Consider the following 26117-nt stretch of genomic DNA (forward strand, 5'->3'; position numbering starts at 1 on the left):
TATTTTCTTTGCACTAAATCTTATTATTCTGTTTAAACTGAAAAGATTGTACTTCTATATATTTCACGTATGTCTGATTTTGGATATCTTCTCTAAGAAACTGTGGTATTAATGTAATAGCAACAATTACCTCTTTTGCATATTTGAGATTTGTTTTCAGCATTTTTCTGTAAATTTACGACCAGAGGTTTCAGAGGAAAAGGATGAAGATAGAGATGAAAATGAGACAATGCGTAGCAAAATAATGATATATTTTTCTGTTTTTAAAAAATTACTGCAGAAAAACTCACAATACACAGCCTAATGTGACCTTTTATATCAACCGGGCCCATATTTACATTACAATATGTTCAATTCACAGAACATGAGAATTGTAGTTGTGAAAATATGTAGATATAAGACTACAGCATATAGGAACACTTGTAACAATATCAAATTTGTTTCTCAGTATCTTCTTTTCATATCTCAGAATGGAAGTACAGATAGTTTAGCATCATATCTCACAATGATTACAAGAAAAAGTGAAAATGGTAGCACAATAATGTGTAAACTTTATGAGATATTTACATACAACAGTATATTCACAGTTTAATACTGTTAAAACTATCACATACATAATAAAAAGTTTAAAAATTAATAAAAAAAGTTTTACACCCCAGCAAGTAACCCTGCTAATTTGTGTTCTTTACTGAATTATGAGGATAAAAAAAAAACAAAAAACAATAATACTATTTAAATGCTACGATTAATAAATTGCCATTCATATGAAAGGAAACTGGGTTTTGGCACCCACTATCACTTCTTCGGTTACTGAGGATGTTTGACACTGCCCAAACACACTGTTACTAGTACACAAACATCACTGTGGATAATGCCTGTACACTTTAACATTCCAACACAAATGATGTGTTAATATTAGAGAGAACTTACAGTTCTCAACATAAAAACAGTTTTCTTGTGACCTACTACAACAATATTGAGCGTAAAATATAAAATTTGATTTATATACTTATTTTTCTTAAAAAAAAGAAGGAAAAAAGTAGTTAATACAAATACAGGTGGAGGGGAAACAATGACTTAACATTATGGAATATGTTAGGGATTGACAGCACTGAAAAGATGCTTTTGTGTAAGCTATTCTAAGCTTCACTCACAATAGAAACAAAGAAAACAGAGGCTTATACTAATACTACACATTTCTTTATAAATCTGTACATCCAAGTTTTCTTTGTTCGTTGTATAAATCATTCCTATAGGCATGATGGATAAGACAAAATTTGTTTTAAAGTCTGTGAAAAATGAATAACTGTTAACAAAGCAAGCATTGAGGTAATCTGCAGACTAAGTCTCTCCTAATATGTTTTCCCTACTGCAGGTAAAATCCAGCAACATACCGGAATCAATCCCAAAGCTTGATTCTATAAACTATTGCAGAATTTCCCTACTATAAGCTTTTTCCTGAAATGCAGTTTTAACTATTTCTCATTCTGTTTATTCTTACCTACATGCTTCTGAATTAAAGTCTAGTGTTATAATTATGGTCAATCCTATACTGAAGAGCAAAACCAAGATTTCAGAAATAAAGTCAACAGTAAATTCTTACAGACACTGTTAACCACCTGTACTCCCGCTCTTTACAAAATGTTTAAAAACATTGTAAATAAATATAAAAATCACATTTCAATATCTGTACACAAAATTTCATGCAATGACCTTTGCATGGTCAGTCTGCTTATCAAGCTGTGGCAGAAGGTGCTGGCCGAGCACTTTTGTGCTGTTGATAATGTGAGGTGCTTCATTGAATTCCTCTAATTCATCAGTCAAATCCACATCTTCAGCCAATAAGAAATATTGCTCACTACGTGTGGGCCACAACAAATGTGTCATCACACAGAAAGCAAGGCAATCTGCTGAGTATGTGATACCTGCAACATGACAAAAGTATATTCAATCAGCTGTTATACTTGTTAGTGTCAGACAAACCTCATACATTTGGCTAGTACTTATGAGCACATTGTCTCCAAAACTGAATTTAGTTCCTGTGTATTTTTAGTATTCCATATAGCTTTATGTTCTTTAGCTATGTACATAGCAAAAGGTTTGGAAACATAGTATACAGTGGAGGGAGTGTGAGGAGGGGAGAAAACCAAACAAAATTGTTTGTTCTCATTAAGTTAACTTTAAACAATCTTAATATGGAATGTACACTGTGGAGACTGCAAAAAAGACAACTGCAATTCAAAGACATCAACTGAATTCTTACATATTAAACTATTTTTCTATCCATGCCATCCCATGTGTTATGTTGGAAGTATTTTATATCCAGTTACAACGGATGCTAACTGATAAATAAAGCATTCCGTAAATGATTTAGGAGTAAAGGAGTACTGAATAGTGAAGGTGCTGAGTCACCGATAGGCACATAAACAAGACTGAACACACACACACACACACACACACACACATACACTGTATGGCGATGATGGGCCAGAGGAATACACTGTGCCAGGACTGCAGTCCCGCAGACATCTGCCACATCCAGACATACACTGATTTAAACATTCTCCCAGCAGACATAGGCTCCACCTTTGTTGCGATGAACTGATTACCTGACATGGGGTATCTGTCAAGTGGCCGACTTCTCCACCTCGAAGCCCTGCCTTAGTCAACAATCCTGGATGGCCCACTGTAGCTAGTAAGTGTGCTCTTGCCAACCAAACCCCAACTAACAGGCCACAGCCTAGGCTCGCATATCGAAGATAGGCTACAGTATGTTAACTGGAAGTTTACCAATTGCCAGAGGGGGTTGAAGGAGCGGAGGTTACAGGGCCGGACCCCACAAAGACTGCCACGGCATGGGGATCTATGTGGCGTGACACCTGCCTACTGCAGTCCAGGTACCCTAACCTGTGCTTCAATGTTTCCGTGAAAACAGATGTCATGCATGAGGTGAGAGTCACTTAAATGTTGTTCATAATCAAATCTGAAATCAAATTGTGTATTGACATTTTCAATAAAGATCATCAGTACAACAATTATAGACACTTATCACAAGGAAAGGGAACAGTACGAAATAGAGTGAACATAGCAGACAATAGCTACTTCATACAATACTGTCAGATGCGTAATGCTGGCTGCAACTGAAATTAAATTACTACCGGCCGAAGGAAGGACAAGGGAGTTGATCATCCAACTTTCAGTTAACAAACTGTACGAATAATTTCCTTCGCCAAATCCCAGGCATACACACCCTATTACAGTAGGATCTCTTTTTGTAACTATTTAAGGCACCTTCATATACAGCAACAACACCATGTCTTGAGTCGCTACCACAATGAGGGCAAGTAAACAGCAGAAAAATAATGTAGATTTAAGCATAACAAAGCACACACTTTGCATAACTGAGCAAAGAAATATGGGAAATAAGCATTCGAAGGTGACTGGTGTCTTGAAAACAATACAGTACATAGTTTACGAAATAAATAATAACTGAGACTGTAATTTCTATTCTCTGGGTTTTATAATGACAATTATGCAATAAATAACCGATACTTGTAGCTCTTCACTCAGAAATTTAAGGAGACAATGGTGCAATTCCATCCAGCTCCCCATCACAACTGTTGTTGTAATCAGTGCCAAAACCAACTTTATTGTCATCATCACCAAGACAAATCATTAGGTGTTCATGGTTACCGATGATATCTTTCATTGTCTGTGGAATACGTTTTTCGAAATGCTCAAATTTTTTCCTCCAAGGCACTACACCCAGTCGCAAGAGCTTCAGGCGACAGCCTTTCCACCTCTGTCATCCTGGACTGAAACGACTGAACAATATATATTATAAAAACAAAGATGATGTGACTTACCAAACGAAAGCGCTGGCAGGTTAATAGACACACAAACAAACACAAACATACAGACAAAATTCAAGCTTTCGCAACCAACGGTTGCTTCATCAGGAAAGAGGGAAGGAGAGGGAAAGACGAAAGGATGTGGGTTTTAAGGGAGAGGGTAAGGAGTCATTCCAATCCCGGGAGCGGAAAGACTTACCTTAGGGGGAAAAAAGGACAGGTATACACTCGCACACACACACGTATCCATCCGCACATACACAGACACAAGCAGACATTTGCTTGTGTCTGTGTATGTGCGGATGGATACGTGTGTGTGTGTGTGTGTGTGTGTGTGTGTGTGTGTGTGTGAGTGTATACCTGTCCTTTTTTCCCCCTAAGGTAAGTCTTTCCGCTCCCGGGATTGGAATGACTCCTTACCCTCTCCCTTAAAACCCACATCCTTTCGTCTTTCCGTCTCCTTCCCTCTTTCCTGATGAAGCAACCGTTGGTTGCGAAAGCTTGAATTTTGTGTGTATGTTTGTGTGTCTATCAACCTGCCAGCGCTTTCGTTTGGTAAGTCACATCATCTTTGTTTTCAGATATATTTTTCCCACGTGGAATGTGTGTGTGACTACACACAACAACAAGCAGACATTTGCTTGTGTCTGTGTATGTGCGGATGGATACGTGTGTGTGTGCGAGTGTATACCTGTCCTTTTTTCCCCCTAAGGTAAGTCTTTCCGCTCCCGGGATTGGAATGACTCCTTACCCTCTCCCTTAAAACCCACACCCTTTCATCTTTCCCTCTCCTTCCCTCTTTCCTGATGAAGCTATATATAGAGGGAAACATTCCACGTAGGAAAAATATATCTAAAAACAAAGATGATGTGACTTACCAAATGAAAGTGCTGGCAGGTCGACAGACACACAAACAAACACAAACATACACACAAAATTCAAGCTTTCGCAACAAACTGTTGCTTCATCAGGAAAGAAGGAAGGAGAGGGAAAGACGAAAGGATGTGGGTTTTAAGGGAGAGGGTAAGGAGTCATTCCAATCCCGGGAGCAGAAAGACTTACCTTAGGGGGAAAAAAGGACGGGTATACACTCACACACACACACACACACATATCCATCCACACACAAAACCAAAGATGATGTGACTTACCAAACGAAAGCGCTGGCAGGTCGATAGACACACAAACAAACACAAACATACACACAAAATTCAAGCTTTCGCAACAAACTGTTGCCTCATCAGAAAACAGAAAAGAGGGAAGGAGAGGGAAAGACGAAACGATGTGGGTTTTAAGGGAGAGGGTAAGGAGTCATTCCAATCCCGAGAGCGGAAAGACTTACCTTAGGGGGAAAAAAGGACGGGTATACACTCACACTCACACACACACACACACACACACACACATATATCCATCCACACATATACAGACACAAGCAGACATATTTAAAGACAAAGAATTTGGGCAGAGATGTCAGTCGAGGCAGAAGTGCAGAGGCAAAGATGTTGTTGAATGACAGGTGAGGTATGAGTGGCGGCAACTTGAAATTAGCGGAGATTGAGGCCTGGTGGGTAATGGGAAGAGAGGATATATTGAAGAGCTAGTTCTCATTTCCGGAGTTCGGATAGGTTGGTGTTGGTGGGAAGTATCCAGATAACCCGGACGGTGTAACACTGTGCCAAGATGTGCTGGCCGTGCACCAAGGCATGTTTAGCCACACGGTGATCCTCATTACCAACAAACACTGTCTGCCTGTGTCCATTCATGCGAATGGACAGTTTGTTGCTGGTCATTCCCACATAGAATGCATCACAGTGTGGGCAGGTCAGTTGGTAAATCACGTGGGTGCTTTCACACGTGGCTCTGCCTTTGATCGTGTACACCTTCCGGGTTACAGGACTGGAGTAGGTGGTGGTGGGAGGGTGCATGGGACAGGTTTTACACCGGGGGCGGTTACAAGGATAGGAGCCAGAGGGTAGGGAAGGTGGTTTGGGGATTTCATAGGGATGAACTAACAGGTTACGAAGGTTAGGCGGACGGCGGAAAGACACTCTTGGTGGAGTGGGGAGGATTTCATGGAGGATGGATCTCATTTCAGGGCAGGATTTGAGGAAGTCGTATCCCTGCTGGAGAGCCACATTCAGAGTCTCGTCCAGTCCCGGAAAGTATCCTGTCACAAGTGGGGCACTTTTGTGGTTCTTCTGTGGAAGGTTCTGGGTTTGAGGGGATGAGGAAGTGGCTCTGGTTATTTGCTTCTGTACCAGGTCGGGAGGGTAGTTACGGGATGCAAAAGCTGTTGTCAGGTTGTTGGTGTAATGGTTCAGGGATTCCGGACTGGAGCAGATTCGTTTGCCACGAAGACCTAGGCTGTAGGGAAGGGACCGTTTGATGTGGAATATATGTGGAACCATTCCACGTGGGAAAAATATATCTGAAAACAAAGATGATGTGACTTACCAAACGAAAGCGCTGGCAGGTTGATAGACACACAAACATACACACAAAATTCAAGCTTTCGCAACCAACGGTTGCTTCATCAGGAAAGAGGGAAGGAGAGGGAAAGACGAAAGAATGTGGGTTTTAAGGGAGAGGGTAAGGAGTAATTCCAATCCCGGGAGCGGAAAGACTTACCTTAGGGGGAAAAAAGGACAGGTATACACTCGCACACACACATGTATCCATCTGCACATACACAGACACAAGCAAAAGCTATGCTCGGCCTCAGTTCTCTATGTGTATTGCTACAGCTCTTTGTACACATAATTGGTTCCTGCTGAATGTTACTTAAATACTGTGTTTCAAGTTGTTAATACTTCCATGGAATAAAGTTGTGTTCAGTCTCATGGCCGTGTCGTGCTTATACCTAATTACAACACGACTGACAATGAGTGTGCCCTGTTCTCTGTGCAAATTTCTACTCTGGTTCGACCTCCATTTATTCTCACGATGGCTAATGGCGTTACAGAGAACATTTTGCATTGATTGGTCAAACATAAGAAACATTCACCACGGCAATTGCACTGCCAATCACAGGCACCGGACAATTAGACTCAGGTACTTTAATCATTAGCTTATGTTTCGTCTAGTCGACATGCTCGTTAGCCTGTGTCACCTGTTGTTTTGTCCTCCGCGGCCCCCACGTTTCCCCTTCACTAGATACGATGAGTCTTTTGAGGAATGGGGCACATATGAGAAATGCCTGCGACAACATTTTCACTTTCAAGCTTTTGGGGTTACTGACACTATTTTATGTGGTGTCTTGTTTCTTTAATGGATATTGCGAAGAATGTATCAGGTCCTACGTCAACTTGCTACTTTGCAGGATCCATCTTCTTTAATGTTTGATCAAATGTGTGAACTTCTTTCAAAAGACTACTATAAGTGTGCCCACGTTATTGCACGCCAGGTTGAGTTTTACCGCTGTAAGATGCAACCACAGCAATCCTATCGAGCAAGGGCAGCTGAACTCCACGGGTTACATCCTCATCGTCATTTTGTGTCCGATGTGCATAAAGAGCCATATGTCGATCAGATGGCGAGAGATGTTATCATTCGTTTACCTCTGGATCGTGAGGTGTGAGAGTGTGTCCTCCAGTGTGAAAATCCATCCCTCACTGAGGTTTTAGATACTGCACAATCATTCGAAGTGTCATGAGCTGCACGGTCATTCAAACTGAATTGTGGTGTAAGGTATAGCCAACCCAACCCTCTCCTCCACACCGAGCTTCAAACAGTTCACAGGAGGAAGACGTGGTCACAGCGGTCTGCACACTATCACAGTGTCAAGGCAGCATGCCTCACTCCCAGCAGCAGCCGCACCAACAACGTAGACAGGGCTCGTAGACAACAACATAAGCAATTTGTGCTCCCACCCTGCCCTTATTGTTTCATTAAACAGGAGTGCCCAGACTGACCAAAATGCAACAAAAAAGACCACATTCCTTCTGTTTGTAATGCAAAAATTCAACACAATGATCCTGATGCTGATTTGGATGTAAACATTGTATTGGCTATTTCTGTTGCATCAAACAAGCTTTTCATTGATATTGTGGTTTTTTAACTTCTGCACATGCAAGTAGATACAGGAGCTGCAATAACCTTGTAACTTTTGCACATGCAAGTAGATACAGGAGCTGCAATAACCTTGTTAAACTTCTGAACTTACCATATATACTCGAATAATCTGCACACGTTTTTTTCCGAATTTATGGACAAAAACTGGGATGTGCGGGCTATTCAAAACAAGGTTGGTACTGCTCTGCCTCCAACAATAGATCTCATTATACTATTGCAATGTTGTGGTCTCAGTCTGTGATGTGTCAGTAACATGTTAGAAGTGAAATATTAATAACATTTGAAAACTTGTTCATCATGGCTACAAGTTCTTGTTATTGCTCAGACACTGCTAAAGAAAAACTGAAAATTATTGAAGAAGCCATGAACATTGGAAACCGTGCAGTGGAAAGAAAGTACGATTTGAGAGAGAATTGTATTCGCAACTGGCAAAGAAACAAAATGTGGCTCCAAGAAATTAAACGTGGCCTCAACAAACTACCAGTAATTGCCAGGAATTTCTCAGCCAAAAAGCGAAGCATCTGGATCTCAAAAAAAGACTCTGCTATTATGAAGATCAGAAGCAACAACACGGATATGCGATGACAAGTGAATTGTGCCAACTTGAAGCATTGGCTTTAGCCAAAGAACTAGGCATTACTAGTTTCAAAGCTATTCGAGGCTGCCTATCAAAATTTTTCAACTGAAATGGATTAGTATTCCAGAGAAAAACTACCACTGCTCAATGGCTTCCATGTGATTATGCAGAAAAAATGTGCATTTTCATCGTTACATGATAAATCTGAGATGTGAACAGCCCTATATTATCGCAAACTGGTAATGCGGACCAAATGCCAGTCTATTTTGAGATGCCGCTCGACAACTCCATAAACAGGAGAATCCAGCTTCATGATACCAACTGGTGGCAGTGAGAAGGAAAGGTGTACAGTGACGTGATGAGTAACTGGTGATGGACAAAAGCTACCACCTTATGTGATATTTAAAAGAAAAACTATTCCGAAAATATCAGTGAAAGGAATATTAATGAGAGTGAATCTGAAAGGGTGGACGGACAATGACCTTGTGGTTGACTTGGTGATTCATGTTTGGCAATGTCGTCCTGGCCCATTACTGAATTTACATTAACATGTTGGTCCTGGACAGCTTCCGCGGACATACAACTAAGGAAGTGCAAGAGAATTATGAGGGTAATCCCAAAAGTAAGGCCTCCTATTTTTTTATAAGTACATAGACCTGTTTATTTCTACAATGGTTTACATTAGTTTACAGCTTGAACATTTAGCTATTTTTCGACATAATCACCATTTCTGTCTATGCATTTTTGTAGGCGCTGTGGCAGTTTTTGTATGCCCACGTCATACCAGCTCTCCGCCATGCTGTTCAGAAAGTTATGAACCTCTTCTTTCACCTCATCGTCGGAGCTGAATCGCTGGGACCACAACTGATGCTAACAGGTACTGTGAGACTCTGAAAAAACTCAAATGGGCAATTCAGAACCGGAGAAGAGGAATGTTGAGCAAGGGCATACACATTCTCCATGACAACACTTGCCCACACATCGCTCGGCAAACTATTGCTCTCCTGCAACAGTTTCAGTGGAACATAATCACCCACGCACCCTACAGTCCTGACTTGGCGCCCAGTGACTATCACCTGTTCTCTAAGTTAAAAGAACATTTGGCCGGAAAGCGATTCAGCTGCGATGAGGAGGTGAAAGAAGAGGTTCATAACTTTCTGAACAGCATGGCAGCGAGCTGGTATGACATGGGCATACAAAAACTGCCACAGTGTCTACAAAAATGCATCGATAGAAATGGAGATTATGTCGAAAAATAGCTAAATGTTCAAGCTGTAGACTGATGTAAACCATTGTAGAAATAAACAGGTCTATGTACTTATAAAAAATTAGGAGACCTTACTTTTGGGACTATCCTAGTACAATATGGGAAAACTGGCTTGGTCATTATACCTGGAGGCCTAACATCCACTTTACAACCGCTACATGCGTGTACAAATTGTCCATTCAAAGCCGCACATAAACAGCGATACATGCAATGGATGGCTGATGAAAAACACAAGTTCACAACCAGTGATAAAATCAAACGGCTGGATTTGCCCCAGATTAGTGAGTGGGTGAAAAGTGCATGGGACTCCATTCTGCGACCACTGGTGGAAAAAAAATCCTTCAAAAAATGTGGTATCATAAATACAATGGACGGAACAGAGGATGACACTCTATGAGGAGATGGTGACGACAACAATTGTTCTCTCACCAGTGATGACAATGAAAGTGATGATGAATAGAGAGGTAAGCCAACATATGCACTGACTAAAATATTTTATTGCACATATTAATATTACATTCTTAAACATGGTAATTCATATTTTTTAAATGTTTTTATTGTAGGTGGGTCTAGAGCCCCAGCCGGCAGGGATAATATTCCCGGGCTGGCCACTTGGCTAATGGACCAGCTGGTAGGCCTGCTGACCACCTACACGCTGCTGAATTCGCTGTGTTTTAATGATTTATCAGTCTCTACTACAGCATGTGAGGATTATAGATTATGACACATTTCTTCAAATCAATTGATATTATATATAATTCTGAACACATCATTACATTACAACAATTTTTTTTTTGTAAATAAAACAAATTAAAGCAAAAAATTTTTTCTTCTCTCTCACAAAATTAGGATGCGTGGATTATTTGAAGGCATGGATTATTCAGTTATATGCGGTATATCAACTTGGTCTCCCCTCTGCTTCTCCCTGTGTCAAGAAAGTTACTAAATTACAGTAAAACGGAGTATTCCTACTCTCACTCAATTCTCTGCGACAGTGATCTACAATTCAGTAGACCAGTCACTTACATTTCTTGTTGTAGATAACACACATATGGAGAATCTTTTGGGATTAGGCACTTTTCAGCTGTTTGGTTTTACACTTCAGATAAAGTGAATTTAATATGTGAACAAGTGTTCTAAACGCAGTTAGATGTACTATGTTCTGAGTTTTCCTCTTTGTTCTCTCCTGAATTGGGGTATGCCAACATTTTCAAATGCACGTTACCTTCTGGTCAGCCTTGTGTTTTTTGGGCCCCTTTGGTTCTAGTTGCACTCAGGGACCAAGTCAAGGATGAATTAGATTGCCTCATGGAATACGCGATTGTTTGGCCTATTGCATCCAGTGAATGATCTACTCCCTTATTTATAGTAAAGAAACTGTTGGGCCACTTCTGCCTCTGTGGTGATTTTGAAGTTTCTGTGAACGCACAATCCATAGTGGATACATACCCAATACCTCACCCAGATGAATTCTTTGCAAAGTTATCCGGTGGTCAATGTTTCTCAAAAACTGACTTGTCAGATGCCTATTTACAACTCCCTTCAGATACAGAGTCACAACGTATGTTAGTTGTCAAACTTGTGGTTACCTTTTGGAGTCACCGGCACTTCTGCTATTTTTCATCAATTTTTGGAACAACTTACAGCATCTGGGCCAGGTGGTGCAAACTATTCGGATGACATTTTTGTTTTTGGTGCCTCCACTGAGGAACAAAATATCTGTACTCTCTTTTTCTGTCCTCCAAGAGGCCGGGTTGAAGTGTACTTTAAAAAAAGGTCAACTTTTTCAACCTTCTATAGTTTATCTTGGGTTTGAAGTTTCTCGCATGGGCCTCAAACCCCTGCATCAACATATTTCTGATATTGTGCCACTTCCAAGGCGAACCCCCCCCCCCCCCCTCGTCACTCATAGAATTTCAGATTTTCCTAGACATTTCTCTTACTACCATAAATTTTTGCCTGGGGCAGTGACAATTGTGAGGCCGTTAAATGTGTTGCTGTGCAAACAGAGTCAGTTTTGCTGGTTGCCAGTTTGTGAAACCACGTTTTCCACCCTTAAGATCATGTTGCAGTCGGCACACTGCTTAGTCACATACTAATCAGGCCTCCATTTGGTCCTTGTGATGGACGTTTCACAGTACAGGCTGGGGCGGCACTGGCCCACAGATGTCCCGATGGCTCTGAGCAGCCTACTGCTTATGCCTCAAAAATGCTGACTCCTGCTCAAACTAGGTACTCTCAGAGAGAAAAGGAAGCTTTGGTCATTGCCTATGCTGTGAAGAAATTAAATGTTTTTCTTTATGGTACCAAATTCCACCTGGTTACTGATCACAAATCACTGGTTTCCTTATTCAGTCATTCTGCATTATTACCAGATCTATCGGCACATCACATTCAACTTTGGACTCTTCTCCTTTTGTGTCAGAACTACAAGATTCATTGACGCCCTTGGAATCAACATGCAAATGCCAATGCCTCTGTCCAGCCTACCAGCTGGTATAGATCCAGAATTAGATCAGGAGGAATTGCTTTGTTTCCACATTGATGTCGCCGCACAGCAGACAGTTGCTGGTTTTCCTGTAACTAACGCACAGATCACAAATGCTGTAGCTTCAGATCCCGTTTCGTAGGTCATAACATTCATACAACATGGTTGGCCAGATTCACCACCTTATTGTGTGTCTGACCCCTCTGCAATTATTATACCTTTCAACAATGGTTCTCAGTTACGGATGGTACTCTGCTTTTAGACATGGATCACATAGCCTCTCAGGTAGTGATCTCCACAGTGGTTTGTTTGGAGACCCTCCATTTCTTACATGCTGATCACTGGGGGTATGTCATGTACAAAAGCATTGGTCCAACAATACGCATTTTGGCCTGGCTTGGATGGTGATGTTACCTGCCTAATTGCCTCCTGTTTATAGTGTGTGACACACCAATCAGCTCCCTGGGCATCACTGTCTCCTTGGCTGACGCTGTCGCATGCATGTGGCCACATACATGTGGATTTCACTGGCCCCTTTCTCAACACTTATTGGCTGTTGGTCGTTGACACGTTCTCATTTTCTGTATGATATTTGTTGTGTTTCCAAATTCACAACTGTCACTATCGCAGCATTGCCCAAAATTTTTTACTCGAAGCCTTGCCCACAACATTAGCGTCTGATAATGGTCCAGAATTTTCATCGGCAGAATTTTGCGATCCCTGTGGTATCTGTCACATCCTCGTCCCACCATTCCATCCATGATCTAATGGTGAGGTGGAATGCCTAGTGCAAATGTTTAAAGCTAAAATGAAAAAGTATGGTGCCAACTCTTCACCCAACGTTGCCTCAGAAGGGTTTCTCTCCTCATATTATTCATGCCCTCGGCAAGAAGAGCCTGGCAGAGCTACTCCATAGGTGCCAGCCAAGGACACTGTTAGATTTCCTGTGTTCTCCACCTGGGCATCAACCTGTGCAGCCACCGTGCCTCTTCAGGCTAGCTGAGCTATGTTCAGCTTCAGTTCTCTATGTGTATAGCTACAGCTCTTTTTATACATAATTGGTTCCTCCTGACTGTTACTTAACTACTGTGTTCAAGTTGTTGATGCTTCTGTGGAATAAAGTTGTGTTCAGTCTACTGGTCATGTTGTACTTGTATCTAATTACAACACCATGCTTGAAAATGAGGAACTTCCTACTCACAATCCTTCCCACACCTCCCACAGTGGTATGCCAGTGTCCACCCAATCTACACAACATTCTTTTCCATGCTTATGCCATATCAACTCGCAACTCCTAGCCACATGTGTCATATCCCTGTGCAAGACCTGTCTGATATGCCCAGTATATCCTATTCCAGTCCTGAGACAGGCCTATCCTATACAGTTAGACACAGAGCCACTTGTGAAAGCAGTCATGTCATATACTATGTCTGCTGCAATTTCTAGACAGTATTTTATGAGCTGTCCACCAACCAGCTGTCAATCCAAATGAAAGGCCACTGCCAAATCATGGCAAAGAGCAAAGTTGACCATCCAGAGGCTGAACACAAAGCTGAGCATAAAATGCTAAATTACAATGACTGGTTCATAACCTGTGCCATCTGGATCCCTCTCCCAACACCAGCTTCACTGAGCTACATAGGTGGGAGTTATTCTTACAACATATCCTTCATTCCTGTAGTAATACTGGCCTCCAACTGCTCTAGCTCCCTGCACCACACCAACCCGCTCCACTCATCCTCTTCCCTGCAGTCTCCCCTTTCTATGTTCTGTCACTCCCTCTCAAGCCACTCCACAACGCCACAGCCATTATATGATGCACTAAATCACTTGTGCTGGTGCCTACATCTCATTCTAATCCCACACATGTGTTGCCTCTTCCTCACACACTCCTATCCTGTGGCCCTACTGCTTCCCTTCCAGCTGTCAGTCACTCTTTCCCAACTCTCAGTCCCACTTCCCGTATCTTCTCCACCCTCACGTAATCCACCTGACACAACTGTTCAGCCCCAGTAAACCAACAGAACAGTCCCAACACTATGTATTCAGCCAGTAAAACATAGCAGTAAAGGTGTGTGTGTGTGGGTGTGTGTGTGTGTGTGTGTGTGTGTGTGTGTGTGTGTGTGTGTGTGTGTGTGTCAGGGAGGGGTGCTCTAGTTCGAAAATGGATTTGTCCAAAAGCTAGCAAAGTTTTCAGTCTTTTTTTTGTACCTGTCAACATCTAAATGATTCTACTATTCAGTGAGGTGGCACTTTTATTCTTAAATTCTATTAATTTTCCATAGTTCTCTTTTTAAGTATATACACAATTCTACATAGAGGGCAATGTATACTTGGTATAAACAACACATTATTTTGTTACACACTGCGCTGTTCTAAGCACTATCTTTTTTTTTTTTTTTTTTTATCTTCATCACGCTGAAAATAATTCAAGTAGCCACAGCAACATCCAATGAAATTCCACACTGTGGGATAATAACGACAGATCCACATATATTTTCTTGGTTTTTTCCCTTAGCTAGAATGGTTAGTTAGTGTGACTGCCAATCTTCACTTCTCTCTCTCTTACAGTTGACACATTTCAGATTCATTATAATGTATGAAACAGGAAGTGGCCTACAATGTTACAAATATGAAAATTTCTAGGGGAACTTTGCTATAAACAAGCCATCCCAAAGAAGTCACAACATTAAAGACATCTCTGACTTCTTCAATTGATTAAAAATTTTAATCCTATCAGGTGATATTGTATTATTTTCATTTTTGTTCACTTACCCAGAAGCAATTTAAATCTCCAAAGTGTTGAGACTTGCAGTGCAATTAATGCAACAACTGGTAAATATATAAACCAGACAAGAGCTGAAGCTCCAAAGTGAAGGAAAAAATTAAGTTTTTGGATGTTGTGCTCATATCTCATTGTGCTCCTCAATTCAAAAAGGAACCATATCATAATAAGACTTCTGAACACAATAATAAGCCACCCAGGCCAGGTCTGGTACTGGTCAATATCTTCAATAATGTCAACTTCTGTCTGCAAAAATAAATATAAAGGGAAGTTAGACAAGATAAAAGATCCTTCATAAAACAGCTTTAAAATATAAATTATTTCAGTTTTCTCAGTTGCAGTGATTGCTTCTTAGACAATCTGTCTTTAAATGAATAAAGGTCAGACTGATACATAGAACTTAAAAATATATAAAAATTACATTATCTTTTCTCTTGCTCTCAACAGTAACAAAGTTTGGAGCACTGTGAAGGCAGCAGAACTGTCCATGTTCATTTTGGAGCAATAGAACTCAGAAAAGTAACTGCCAACATGTTGTGTAATAGCAGAATATTCACAAAGTGAAATGAAAATCAAACTGTAACAAAAGTAGAGCCCAATTCCAGAAGTAAAAAGCAAAGTCTCCAGGTTAAACAAAGAATAATAGTATTTCTGCTGACATTGGTTTTGTGGGCATTACGACGTTGTCCGGTTCAGTGTCTTAGAAATAGGGAGGAATAATAATTTGTTAGCACTTGCACCAGCAGTGTTGCCACAAAGTGTACTTCATCAGAGGCTTTCTATCAAATGTTACATCATACGACATTTCAAGAAAGAGAAAGAGAGAGAGAGAGAGAGAGAGAGAGAGAGAGAGAGAGAGAGAGAGAGAGGGAGAGAGAGAGCGCTGGGACAGAGGGGGAGGGGAGCCTGGGGGAGTGTGTATGGACACCCAGTCTGGTACCGTGGGCCACAGAATTTGAATCCCCGCCAGACGTAATGGACGTCGAAGACCCATAGAGGTCTCTGTACCATTGCGCCATAAGCTGTGGCGGCGCGTGCCTCCTGGCCCGCATTTAGAGTGAGGGCGCCACAGTGGTACATGTGGTTGCAGCGACCAATAGCGGCGTCCCTGATTGAGTACTTAAGCGCCCGCCTGTCGCTCAGCCTTTGAGTCTAACCTCGCGTGCAACTCAGGCCATATCGCCTTGCATTAGACAGCGTATTGACTTTCGTGTTTCTTTACGAGTGGACGTGGTTGTCTTGTTTGGTTCGTGACTCTGTTGTCTGTTCTTGTGTCATAAGGTCCTTCGTTGGTCGTGTCCGTCCTCTCCCCTTGTGTTGTTGTTCGCAGGCCGCTCTGCAGGTCCCGCCGCATTTCCGCCACTACAACCCTGCGACCATTCCGGTCACCATTACACATTTTGGCGACGAGATAAACGGTGGTCATTCTTGGTATGGAGGCGAAGTTGGTCTGTCTGCTGGAGCAACAGCAGCAGCTCATGCAGCAGCAGCTCCAGTTAGACATCTTACAAAAGTTGCTGCAAGTGCTAATGGACAAAGTCGATGCCCAGCACGCGTTACCGCAACAGCTTCAGACTCCTCGGGTGTCCGATGCTTTCCCGCGTCCGCCGTCGTTTACACCGTTTAATGACGCTAAAGAGGACTGGGAAACCTATTTACATTGGCTGGAACAACATTTCACAGCTTTTCCAGTCACGGACGACTCCTTGCAGCAGTCATTGTTTTTGTCTTGGGCCTCTCCGGACACGTTCTTTCTTCTCCGCAAGTTGGCACTATTGCCTGATCCTGTGGCTCTCTCTTTCCAGGAGATCTGCCTTTTGCTGACAAACTATTATTCCCAATGCTACCATGTGGTTGCCTCTCGGCTGGAGTTCCACCAGTACCATAAACAGCCTGGTCAATCGTATCGTTCCTGGGTCACGGACTTGCAGGGTCTCAGCCATCGATGCGATTTTACGTGCACCAATCAGCAGTGTAAGGCTCCGTATGCGGACTCCGTGATCCTCATACACCGTATTTTCACAGAGGATGTCAGTTTTCAGGTCGACACTGGGGCCACCGTCTCCCTCATTAATATGGCGACATATACTGGGCTGGGCTCTCCTGCGTTGTCGCCTCCCTGTCACCGTTTGGTTGCCTACGGAGACGGTTCCATTCCCCTTCGTGGGCAGTTCGTCGTCTAGGCAACGTACAAGCGTGTTCCCCGGCTCCTTACCCTCTTTGTCGTCGACCATCCGTTGGCTTCGAATATATTTGGCCTGGATGCATTTCAACTGTTTGGCTTTTCAATTTCCAATGAAGTTAAGGTTGTTTCCACAGCTGTTCCCTTTCAGGACATGGACGATCTGTGCTCCTCTTTTGCGTCGTCGTTTTCACTGGATCTCGGATGTGCTTCCGGCTTTCAGGGGCACTCGCCCTCCGGCCGGATGCACAGCCTCGCTTTTTCTGGGCCCAGCCCCTTCTGGTGGCCTTACGGCCTGCGGTCAAGCAGGAACTTGATCGGCTCCAGGCCGCTGGCGTGCTGGAGCCTGTCACTTACAGTGCATGGGCGACTCCACCGGTGGTCATACGGAAACCCAATGGGTCCCATCAGCCATGTGTGGACTTTGGCACTACAATCAATGCTCAGTCCCTCAGTCCCGATTCCCCGACAGGAAGACCTTCTTGCCAAGCTTACCGGCGGAGAGTATTTTTCTAAGATCGACCTGGCTGAGGCATACCACCAGTTGCCCTTGGATGCCGAATCTCAGAACATCATGGTTGTCAATACCCCTTTCGGATTGTATAAGTACAAGCACCTTCCCTTTGGTGTCTCTTCGGCGCCGGCCATTTTTAAGGGGTTCCTGGAGCAGCTTACGCAGCCTATCCCTGCCTGTGTGAATTATCTGGATGACATCTTGGTCACTGGGCGTTCCCGCCAGGAACATTTGCAAAACCTCAGCACCTTATTTCATGATCTGTAGTCTGCTGGTTTACGCTGTCGGCTGGACAAGTGTTGTTTTTTTTCAACCGGAAGTGGAATACTCAGGCCACTGGTTTAGCAAAGATGGCATTCGCCCATCGGGTCGTAATGTCGCGGCCATTAAGGCCCTTCCTCGTCCCAAAGACTTATCTGAATTCCAAGTGTTTTTGGGCAAGGTTACTTATTACTTAAAGTTCTTGCCCCAGGCTGCCTCCATTGCTCAACCCCTCAATCACTTGCGTCACAAAGGGGTACCTTTTAAGTGGACCCCTGCCTGTGACCAGGCTTTTCTCCGTTTTAAGGTGATACTGAAGCCTGCCCCTTGTCTTATTCCCTTTTCCCCGGACCGTCCCTTGGTTGTGGCGGCAGTTGCGTGGGCGTACGGCATTGGGACCGTCCTTGCGCACCGGGATGCCGACGGCTCCGAATATCCCATCGCTTATGCCTATAAGATGTTGACCCCAGCACAACGGAACTACTCCCAGATTGAAAAGGAGGCTCTGGTGATCGTGTTTGCTGTCCAAAAATTTCACCCGTATGTATTTGAGACAAAGTTCACCCTCCTGATGGACCATAAACCCTTGATTACACTTTTCGAACCCCACTCTCACCTTCCAGAGCGGACGGCTCAACGTCTCCAGCACTGGGCATTGTTTTTACGTAATTATGGTTACACCATCCGGTATAAGCCCACTGCCCACCATGCTAATGCAGACGCTTTGTCACGTCTCCCAGCAGGCCCCTATCATGCCTTTGACCAACAGGACGTCCTCTGCTTTCACATTGATTCCGCCCGCCAGGATGCGCTCGGTCTGCCTCTTGTGGCTGCTCACATTGCTGCGGCTACCCGCCAGGAGCCTGTCTTGTGGCAGGTTCTCGACTACGTGGTCCACGGGTGGCCGTCATACTGACTCGTCGGATGCAGTCCGATTTCAGCCCCTGGTGCCACCTGTCCCACAGGCTCTCTGTGGTCGATGATGTCCTTCTGTTAGCCATGGAGTCAGATGCCCATCGGGTGGTTATTACTCCGGCATTGCAGCTTCGGGTGCTCAGTTTGTTGCATCGCGAGCACTGGGGTATGTCCCGTATGAAAGTTTTGGATCGCCGGCATGTGTATTGGCCCGGCATCGATGGCGATATTGAGTGCCTGGTCCGTGGGTGCACTATCTGTGCGCATCACCAGGCGAGTTCCCCTCAGTCATTTGCTCCCTGGCCTGTGCCTCGCTGGCCCTGGGATCGCATCCGTATCGATTTTGCGGGCCCGTTTTTGGGGTCCATGTGGTTGCTCATTGTTGATGCCTACTCTAAATACCCATATGTTGTCCAAACGGCATCCACCACCACGGAGGCTACACTCACGACCCTGGCCCAGGTTCTCGCCATCGAGGGTTTGCCACACACAATGGTCTCCGATAATGGTCCCCAATTCACGGCATCCTCCTTCACAACTTCTGTCAGGCCAACAGTATCAAACATATCCCTAGCCCACCTTTGCACCACCCTTCATCCAATGGCGCGGCGGAGAGGCTTGTCCGCACTTTTAAACAACAGTTGACTAACGCGGTCGACACATCTCCAACCATGTCGGCCCTCACCCTGTTTCTGATCACCTATCACACCATGCCCATTGACGGTCGCAGTCCGGCAGAGTTCCTTCTTGGGTGACGGCCGCGGACCCTGCTCCATTTGCTGATGCCATCCTCCTCCGGCCCCCGCTCCCGGCCCTCACTGGTACGCCCCTGGCACGGCAGTGTGGGCCCGCGAGTTCGGGCGCAAGGTGGGTTGGACACCCACCACGGTCGTCGCGGCCCGTGGGCAGCGTGTGACGTCGGTGCAGACATCGAAAGGCTTGGAGCGCTGCCAACATAATCAGCTCCGCCCGCGTGCCGCCACGGGACTTGCGCCGCCACCTCTGTCCCTACCTCCTTCTGGTACCGACGTGGTCCTCGAGTCACCGTCCCTGCCCCCAGTTGCCGTCTCCCCGAGGGCCTGCCGCCAGCCCTTTCTGCCTCCGGGTGGATCGGCGGCTCCCTCCCCAGCCCTGTACTCTTAAGCGCCTGCCTGTCGCTCAGCCTGCGAGACTAAACCGCGTGCGTCTCAGGACATATCACCTAGCATTAGACAGCATATTGACTTTCGTGTTTCTTTACGAGCGAGCATGGTTGTCTTGTTTGGTTCGTGACTCTGTTGTCTGTTATTGTTGTGTTGTAAGGTCCTTCGTCGGTCGTGTCCGTCCTCACTCATTGTGTTGTTGTTCGCGGGCCACCGTTACAACACCCAGTATACTGGAAGAAGTGAATAGAAGTAAGTAGAAATAAATAATAAAAAAGTAAAACATACCATATTCCACACATACAGCAGTACATGTACTATTCCATATAAGAACCATATTCCAAAGACAAGAGGCTTCCATGTAAATTCTTGTCTTGTAATTGCCCATCCTTTTGCAAGGAGCAGCAGCAACAGCATGAAGATAGTCTGCAGAAAATAAAAAGAGACTGAAACTATTTGAAAAACTGAAAGAATTACAAGAAAGTTGATCAAAATATGTTCAAACTGCTGTTATGCAACTAAATAATGGAGAATTTGGGTCGCAGACAGGCACAACAAAACTACTGCTGCCAACACAGCCAGAATCATTGGTCATGAATGTCTGAGTTGTGTTTGCGTGAATATATGTGTGTGTGTGTGTGTGTGTGTGTGTGTGTGTGTGTTTTCTAATTCAGAAGAAGACATTTTGGCCGTAAGCTTATTTGTTTAGCAGTCTCTCTGTTGGGCCTGTCTACGTTCAGCATTTTCACTACGTGGTGAGTAACAACCTATTCTTTTCATAATATTGTCATTATTCCATCTTGGGTTTTCCATTGTTTGATATGTAACTAAATTGCCATAAAATTGGTATGAATTTTTTGGGCGGAGAACAATGATCATCTGAATTCTTGATTTCAATTAAATATCTCTAGAATTGAAATAAATGTCAGTCTTAATATTTTTAACTTGGGTACAATTTGAAAAGTAACAAACAACTTAGCCTGTCTCTTTTTTTCAGTGGGTTCATTCATTCTCTGTTACAAATTAAGTTATTTCAGCTGCCTGAAAGGCATCTCACAAAACAATTTCCTTACACTAATCTTAGTCTGGTAGCTCTTTTTTATTTTCTACAAGCTGCTTCACATCTTCTCTAATTACTTATTATCCTAAATTCTTTGTTTAATCTTTCTTAACCATAGGTATGTACACACAGTGTTACACAGCAAATTTCCTACTTGGAAATCATCTGCAGTAAGCAGATGTATTTTTAATGATAATGATTTTTGTTTAATTAGTCAACTGCATGAACTTTACTTAAATTATTAGTTTTATTAACTTTGTTCTTGGCATAAAATACTTGGATATAATTTACAACTCTTATCAAGTTTTATATTGTTTAATGTATTAAGAACTTATGAAACATCTTCACTCTATCTATTTTGCATTTACAAGATAACTGAATTTCTAGTTGTCATCTGAACCATTTATTTAACATACTTCCTGTTATCGAAACTTCTCTCTGTTGTGACTCGCCGTTCTTTCAAAGTGCCGCCGCGCAGCTACACGCGTCCTCTACATGCGGCGCTGTCTGCCAGCCATGCAGCAGCCACGCCACCTAAGCGGCCAGCCAGCCAGTGGCCGCTAGGCTCGGACTCAGTTATGATTTGACTGTTAAAAGTGACACCGTCTTACCCTGTTTACTTGCTCTGTGAATTTCATGTACTGCGTCGTCCTTGAAATATATTTGTTCAACTTGAAGTTACAACAATTGGCGACGAGGTAGGAATTTTTCTTTTCATCGTTGACCCACGTGTTTGCATGACTACTTTAGAGGAACTATTGCAAGGTCTCATAGAACACCAAATGCTTCTCACAAATGCAATTCGTGATTTTGTTGCGGCATTAAATGCGGGGCGTCTCTCGTCGTCATCTCTCCTCCTTTTCCTCCTTACGAAGAGACGGCGGAAGACTGGTCTGATTATGAAAAACGTCTTCCACAGCACTTCTCGGCCTTTCATGTCGCGGGTGACCAAACATGTAAGTCTCTATTCCTTTCATGGATTTCACCTCAAATGTATCAGTTGTTGTCGCAATTGGCTCCTTTGAAAGATCCTGCGTCTTTGTCCTTTGCTGAAATGTGCTCACTTCTGTCCATCTATTTTCAAAAGCATACGCATATGGTAGCCTCTCTTGTTGCCTTTTATCGTTGTCAAAAACAACCGAATCAACCCTATCGCGCTTGGGCTGCTGAACTTCACGGCCTCAGTAGAAAGTGTCAATTTGTTGCTGAAGTTCACAAAGAATCCTACGCTGATTCCATGGTATGGGATGCTATTATCCGGTTGGCGCCCGACAAAGAAGTTACGCAACGTGTCCTTCAGTTGCCAAATCCGACTCTAGATGAAGTCCTATCCATCGCTCAGTCTTTTGAAATTTCTCACGCCGCTGGAGCACAAATAGAGGCATGGGGTGACGTCGGGGAAATACAACCTTTGCGCAATCTTGACGAAGCGTGTGGCATGTCCCTGCCGGCCAACGTGGCCGCAGTACGATCCCAAGTGCAGCATCAGCCTAATCGTAAACAAACCTCTAAGAAACTGCAGCAAAACCCACGGCAACTTCCTTCATGTCCGCGGTGTTTTACGATACATTCACGTGAGGATTGTCCACAATGTTGGGCCGTGTGTCAAAAAAAAAAAAAGGGGGGGGGGGGGGGTCATGTGTCATCCATTTGCAAATCCTACCACATACGTGATGTTCATGAACATGGTGCCAATTCTGATTCTGTGTTGTCTGTCAATTGTACTTCTTCTCTTTCAGGGAAGTTATTCCTCACTGTGCAAATACTTGGTCGAGATGTTCGCATGCAGGTGGATACTGATTTTGCTGCCACTATCATCAATTCTCAGACGTATCTTCAGTTGGGTTCTACAATCCTGTCACCTGTCACTACGCAATTTACGGACTTACAACAAACAGAAGATTTCTCTCTTGGGACAATTTGATGCTGAGGTATCTTACAAATCTGTCGTTCACACTGTTCCCATACTTGTGGTCGACCATAGTAATGCGGAGAATCTTTTTGGTTTCGATGCCTTTCGCGTTTTTGGGTTCTCCATAGATGACTCTGTCAATATTGTCTCTGATGTTATTCCTTATGCTCAATTGGATTCCTTGTCGAAGTCATTTTTGTCCCTTTTTTCTCCTGGGTTAGGCCGTGCAAACGACTTTGAAGCTCATATCACACTCAAACCCACTGCTCGGCCAAAGTTTTTTCGGGCTCGGCCCATTCCTGTGGCCCTTCATGATCAGGTCATATGGGAGCTGGATGGTCTCACTGCTTCAGGGGTCTTTCTTCCTGTCACTTCCAGTGAGTGGTCCTCTCCTGTCGTTGTTGCTGCTAAGCCAAATGGTGATATTCGTCTCTGTGGCGATTTCAAAGCCACTGTAAATGCTCAATGCTTCATCGACACTTACCCTATGCCTCAACCTGAAGAATTGTTCACTAAACTTGCTGGAGGCCAGTATTTTTCTAAACTTGACCTGTCAGAAGCTTATCATCAACTTCCTCTCGACGCTGCTTCCTGGCAGTTTCTGGTCCTTAACACGCCTTTCAGCCTCTAACAATGCCAACAATTGCCTTTCAGGGTTGCCAGCGCCCCTGCTCTCTTTCAGCGATTCTTGGAACAATTATTGCTCACTGTCCCTGGGTGTACAAATTACATGGACATTTTTGTCACTGGCTCCACCACCACTGAACAACATCTTCAGAATCTCCGCACACTTTTTCATGTCTTACAGACTGCCGGTCTTAAGTGTAACCTTCATAAATCCAAATTTTTTCAGGCATCTATCACGTAATTGGGGTTTCAACTCTCTTGGGATGGTATTCGTCCGCTTCAGCAAACTGTCGCTGCGATCAATGCCCTTCCTCGCCCTACATCTGTTAAGGAACTGCAGGCCTTCTTGGGGAAAATAGCATACTATCACAGGTTTTTACCGTCTGCTGCTACGGTGGCTCAGCCGTTGCATCGCCTGTTGCATAAAAACGTGCCGTTTCACTGGCCGCGTCATGCGATGCGGTTTTCCAGAAATTGAAGAGTATGCTGAAACAGGCCCCATGCCTGGCTACTTATCGACCTGGCCAACATCTTGTTCTTGCCACTGACGCCTCTCAATACGGGGTTTCTGCAGTCCTTGCGCACCGGTTTCTGATGGTTCTGAACAACCCATTGCTTATGCCTCCAAAACGCTCATGGATGCCCAACAAAAGTATTCTCAAATTGAAAAAGAAGCTTTGGCCATTATTTATGCTCTTCATAAGTTTGGTGTTTTTCTCTATGGATCCAAATTTCATCTTGTTACGGATCACAAACTACTTATTTCCTTGTTTCATCCATCCACCTCACTTCCCGACAAGGCTGCACACCGCCTCCAGCGTTGGGCTCTTTACTTGTCTCGTTTCAATTATAGATTCATTTCCGGCCAACGGCTCAACACGCGAATGCTGATGCACTGTCTCGCCTTTCCATGGGTCCTGATCTGGCATTCGATAGGGATGAACTTTCATGTTTCCACCTGGATGTTGCCGAGCAGCGGGTTGTGGACAGGTTCCCTACCCTCTCCCGGGTTTTACGCTATATTCAGAAGGGTTGGCCAGATCGTCTATCTGCTAAGACTTCTGATCCGTTGCGGAACTACTACGCTTTGCATTACTGCCTCATGGCTAGGGATGGTGTTATCCTCCTTTTCACTGAAAATGCTTCGCCGCGTGTTGTGGTACCTGTGTCTTTGCGTGCTTTGGTCTTGGGCCTCCTTCACCAAGGGCACTGGGGTGTCTCTCGCACCAAATCTCTGGCGCGCCGTCATGTGTACTGGACCGGCATCGACTCTGAAATCGCGCACATGGCCACTGCCTGTGGCCCTTGTGCGTCACAGGCCGCCGCCCCGAAGTCATCTTTGTCACCGTGGCCTTTGCCTGAGAAGCCCTGGGAGCATATTCACGCTGACTTTATGGGACCTATTTTAGGTACTTATTGGCTTCTCGTTATTGACGCCTACTCTAACTTTCCTTTCATTGTCCGTTGCACGTTGCCTACCACCACGGCAACCACTAATGCTCTAGCTCGCATTTTATCTTTGGAAGGCCTACCCTCTACTCTTGTTACTGATAATGGTCCGCAATTTGCCTCTTCCGATTTTGCGGATTTTTGTGCCCGTCACGGCGTCATGCATGTCACGGCCCCTCCGTTCCATCTAAAGTCAAATAGTGAGGCTGAACGACTGGTCCGCACACTTAAGGCTCAGATGAGGAAACTCCTGACTTCTTCTGCTGCTGATGATGCGCTTCTCCAATTTCTGGCTTCTTACCGTTTCACCCCCATGGGCGACCACAGCCTGGCTGAGCTCTTACATGGCCGACAGCCCCGCACACTACTTCATCTTCTGCGGCCTTCCACCTCACGGCCGCGGGTGCCTTCGCTAGGCCGGTTCACTGCCGGCGACCTTGTACGGGTACGGGGATATGGAGGTGGCCAAAATGGAGTCCTGGCTGCATCTTACGACATCGTGGCCGACGCCTGTATGAAATCCAGACGGACACGGGTGTTACAGTGCGTCATTCGGACCAGCTGCGGCCTCATGTGCAGGCAACGCCTGTTCTGGATGCCGCTACACCACCTTTGGCTCTACCTGATGCTCGGGATCCTGGAATCTCTCATTACTCACAACGCAGTCCTCTCACCATCGTATCGGTGCCAGCACAAGAACTGATGCCAACAGGAGACGTGCCCATGCAGGAACCAGATGACCATCATCTGTCAGAGCAACTCTACTCGCCTCCTTCTCCTACGGACGCGGACACATCGCCCATGTCTCCTGTTATAACAACCAGACTTGCCGCAATGGGCAGATTGGTGCACGGGGCCCCAGCAGATTCGACCCTCACGTCTCCTGTCATCTCAACCCGTTATCATTGGGGACACTTCCGTCCGTACGGGAAGCCTCCTCCTCGAGACTTTACGGCCAGTCAAACAACAGCTATGGACGTTAGCAATCTACAGGCCAGATCCATCAAGACCTG

At 44.3% G+C, this 26117-nt stretch overlaps 1 protein-coding gene across 1 annotated transcript in view; it reads right to left on the reverse strand.

The window, feature by feature from the left end:
- Positions 1-234: 234 nt before the first annotated feature.
- Positions 235-26117, reverse strand: part of LOC124547828 (integral membrane protein GPR180) — a 65258-nt gene continuing 39375 nt past the window's right edge. Inside the window, exons 4-6 of the mRNA XM_047125133.1 lie at positions 20345-20482; positions 15033-15288; positions 235-1925 (exon numbers count right to left, since the gene is read on the reverse strand). Coding sequence (XP_046981089.1) covers positions 1702-1925; positions 15033-15288; positions 20345-20482 — 618 coding nt within the window. The 3' untranslated portion in view covers positions 235-1701. The remainder of the gene's footprint in view (positions 1926-15032; positions 15289-20344; positions 20483-26117) is intronic.

Source organism: Schistocerca americana, chromosome 1, assembly GCF_021461395.2.
Source record: "Schistocerca americana isolate TAMUIC-IGC-003095 chromosome 1, iqSchAmer2.1, whole genome shotgun sequence".
In the NCBI taxonomy this organism is placed as follows: domain Eukaryota; kingdom Metazoa; phylum Arthropoda; class Insecta; order Orthoptera; family Acrididae; genus Schistocerca; species Schistocerca americana.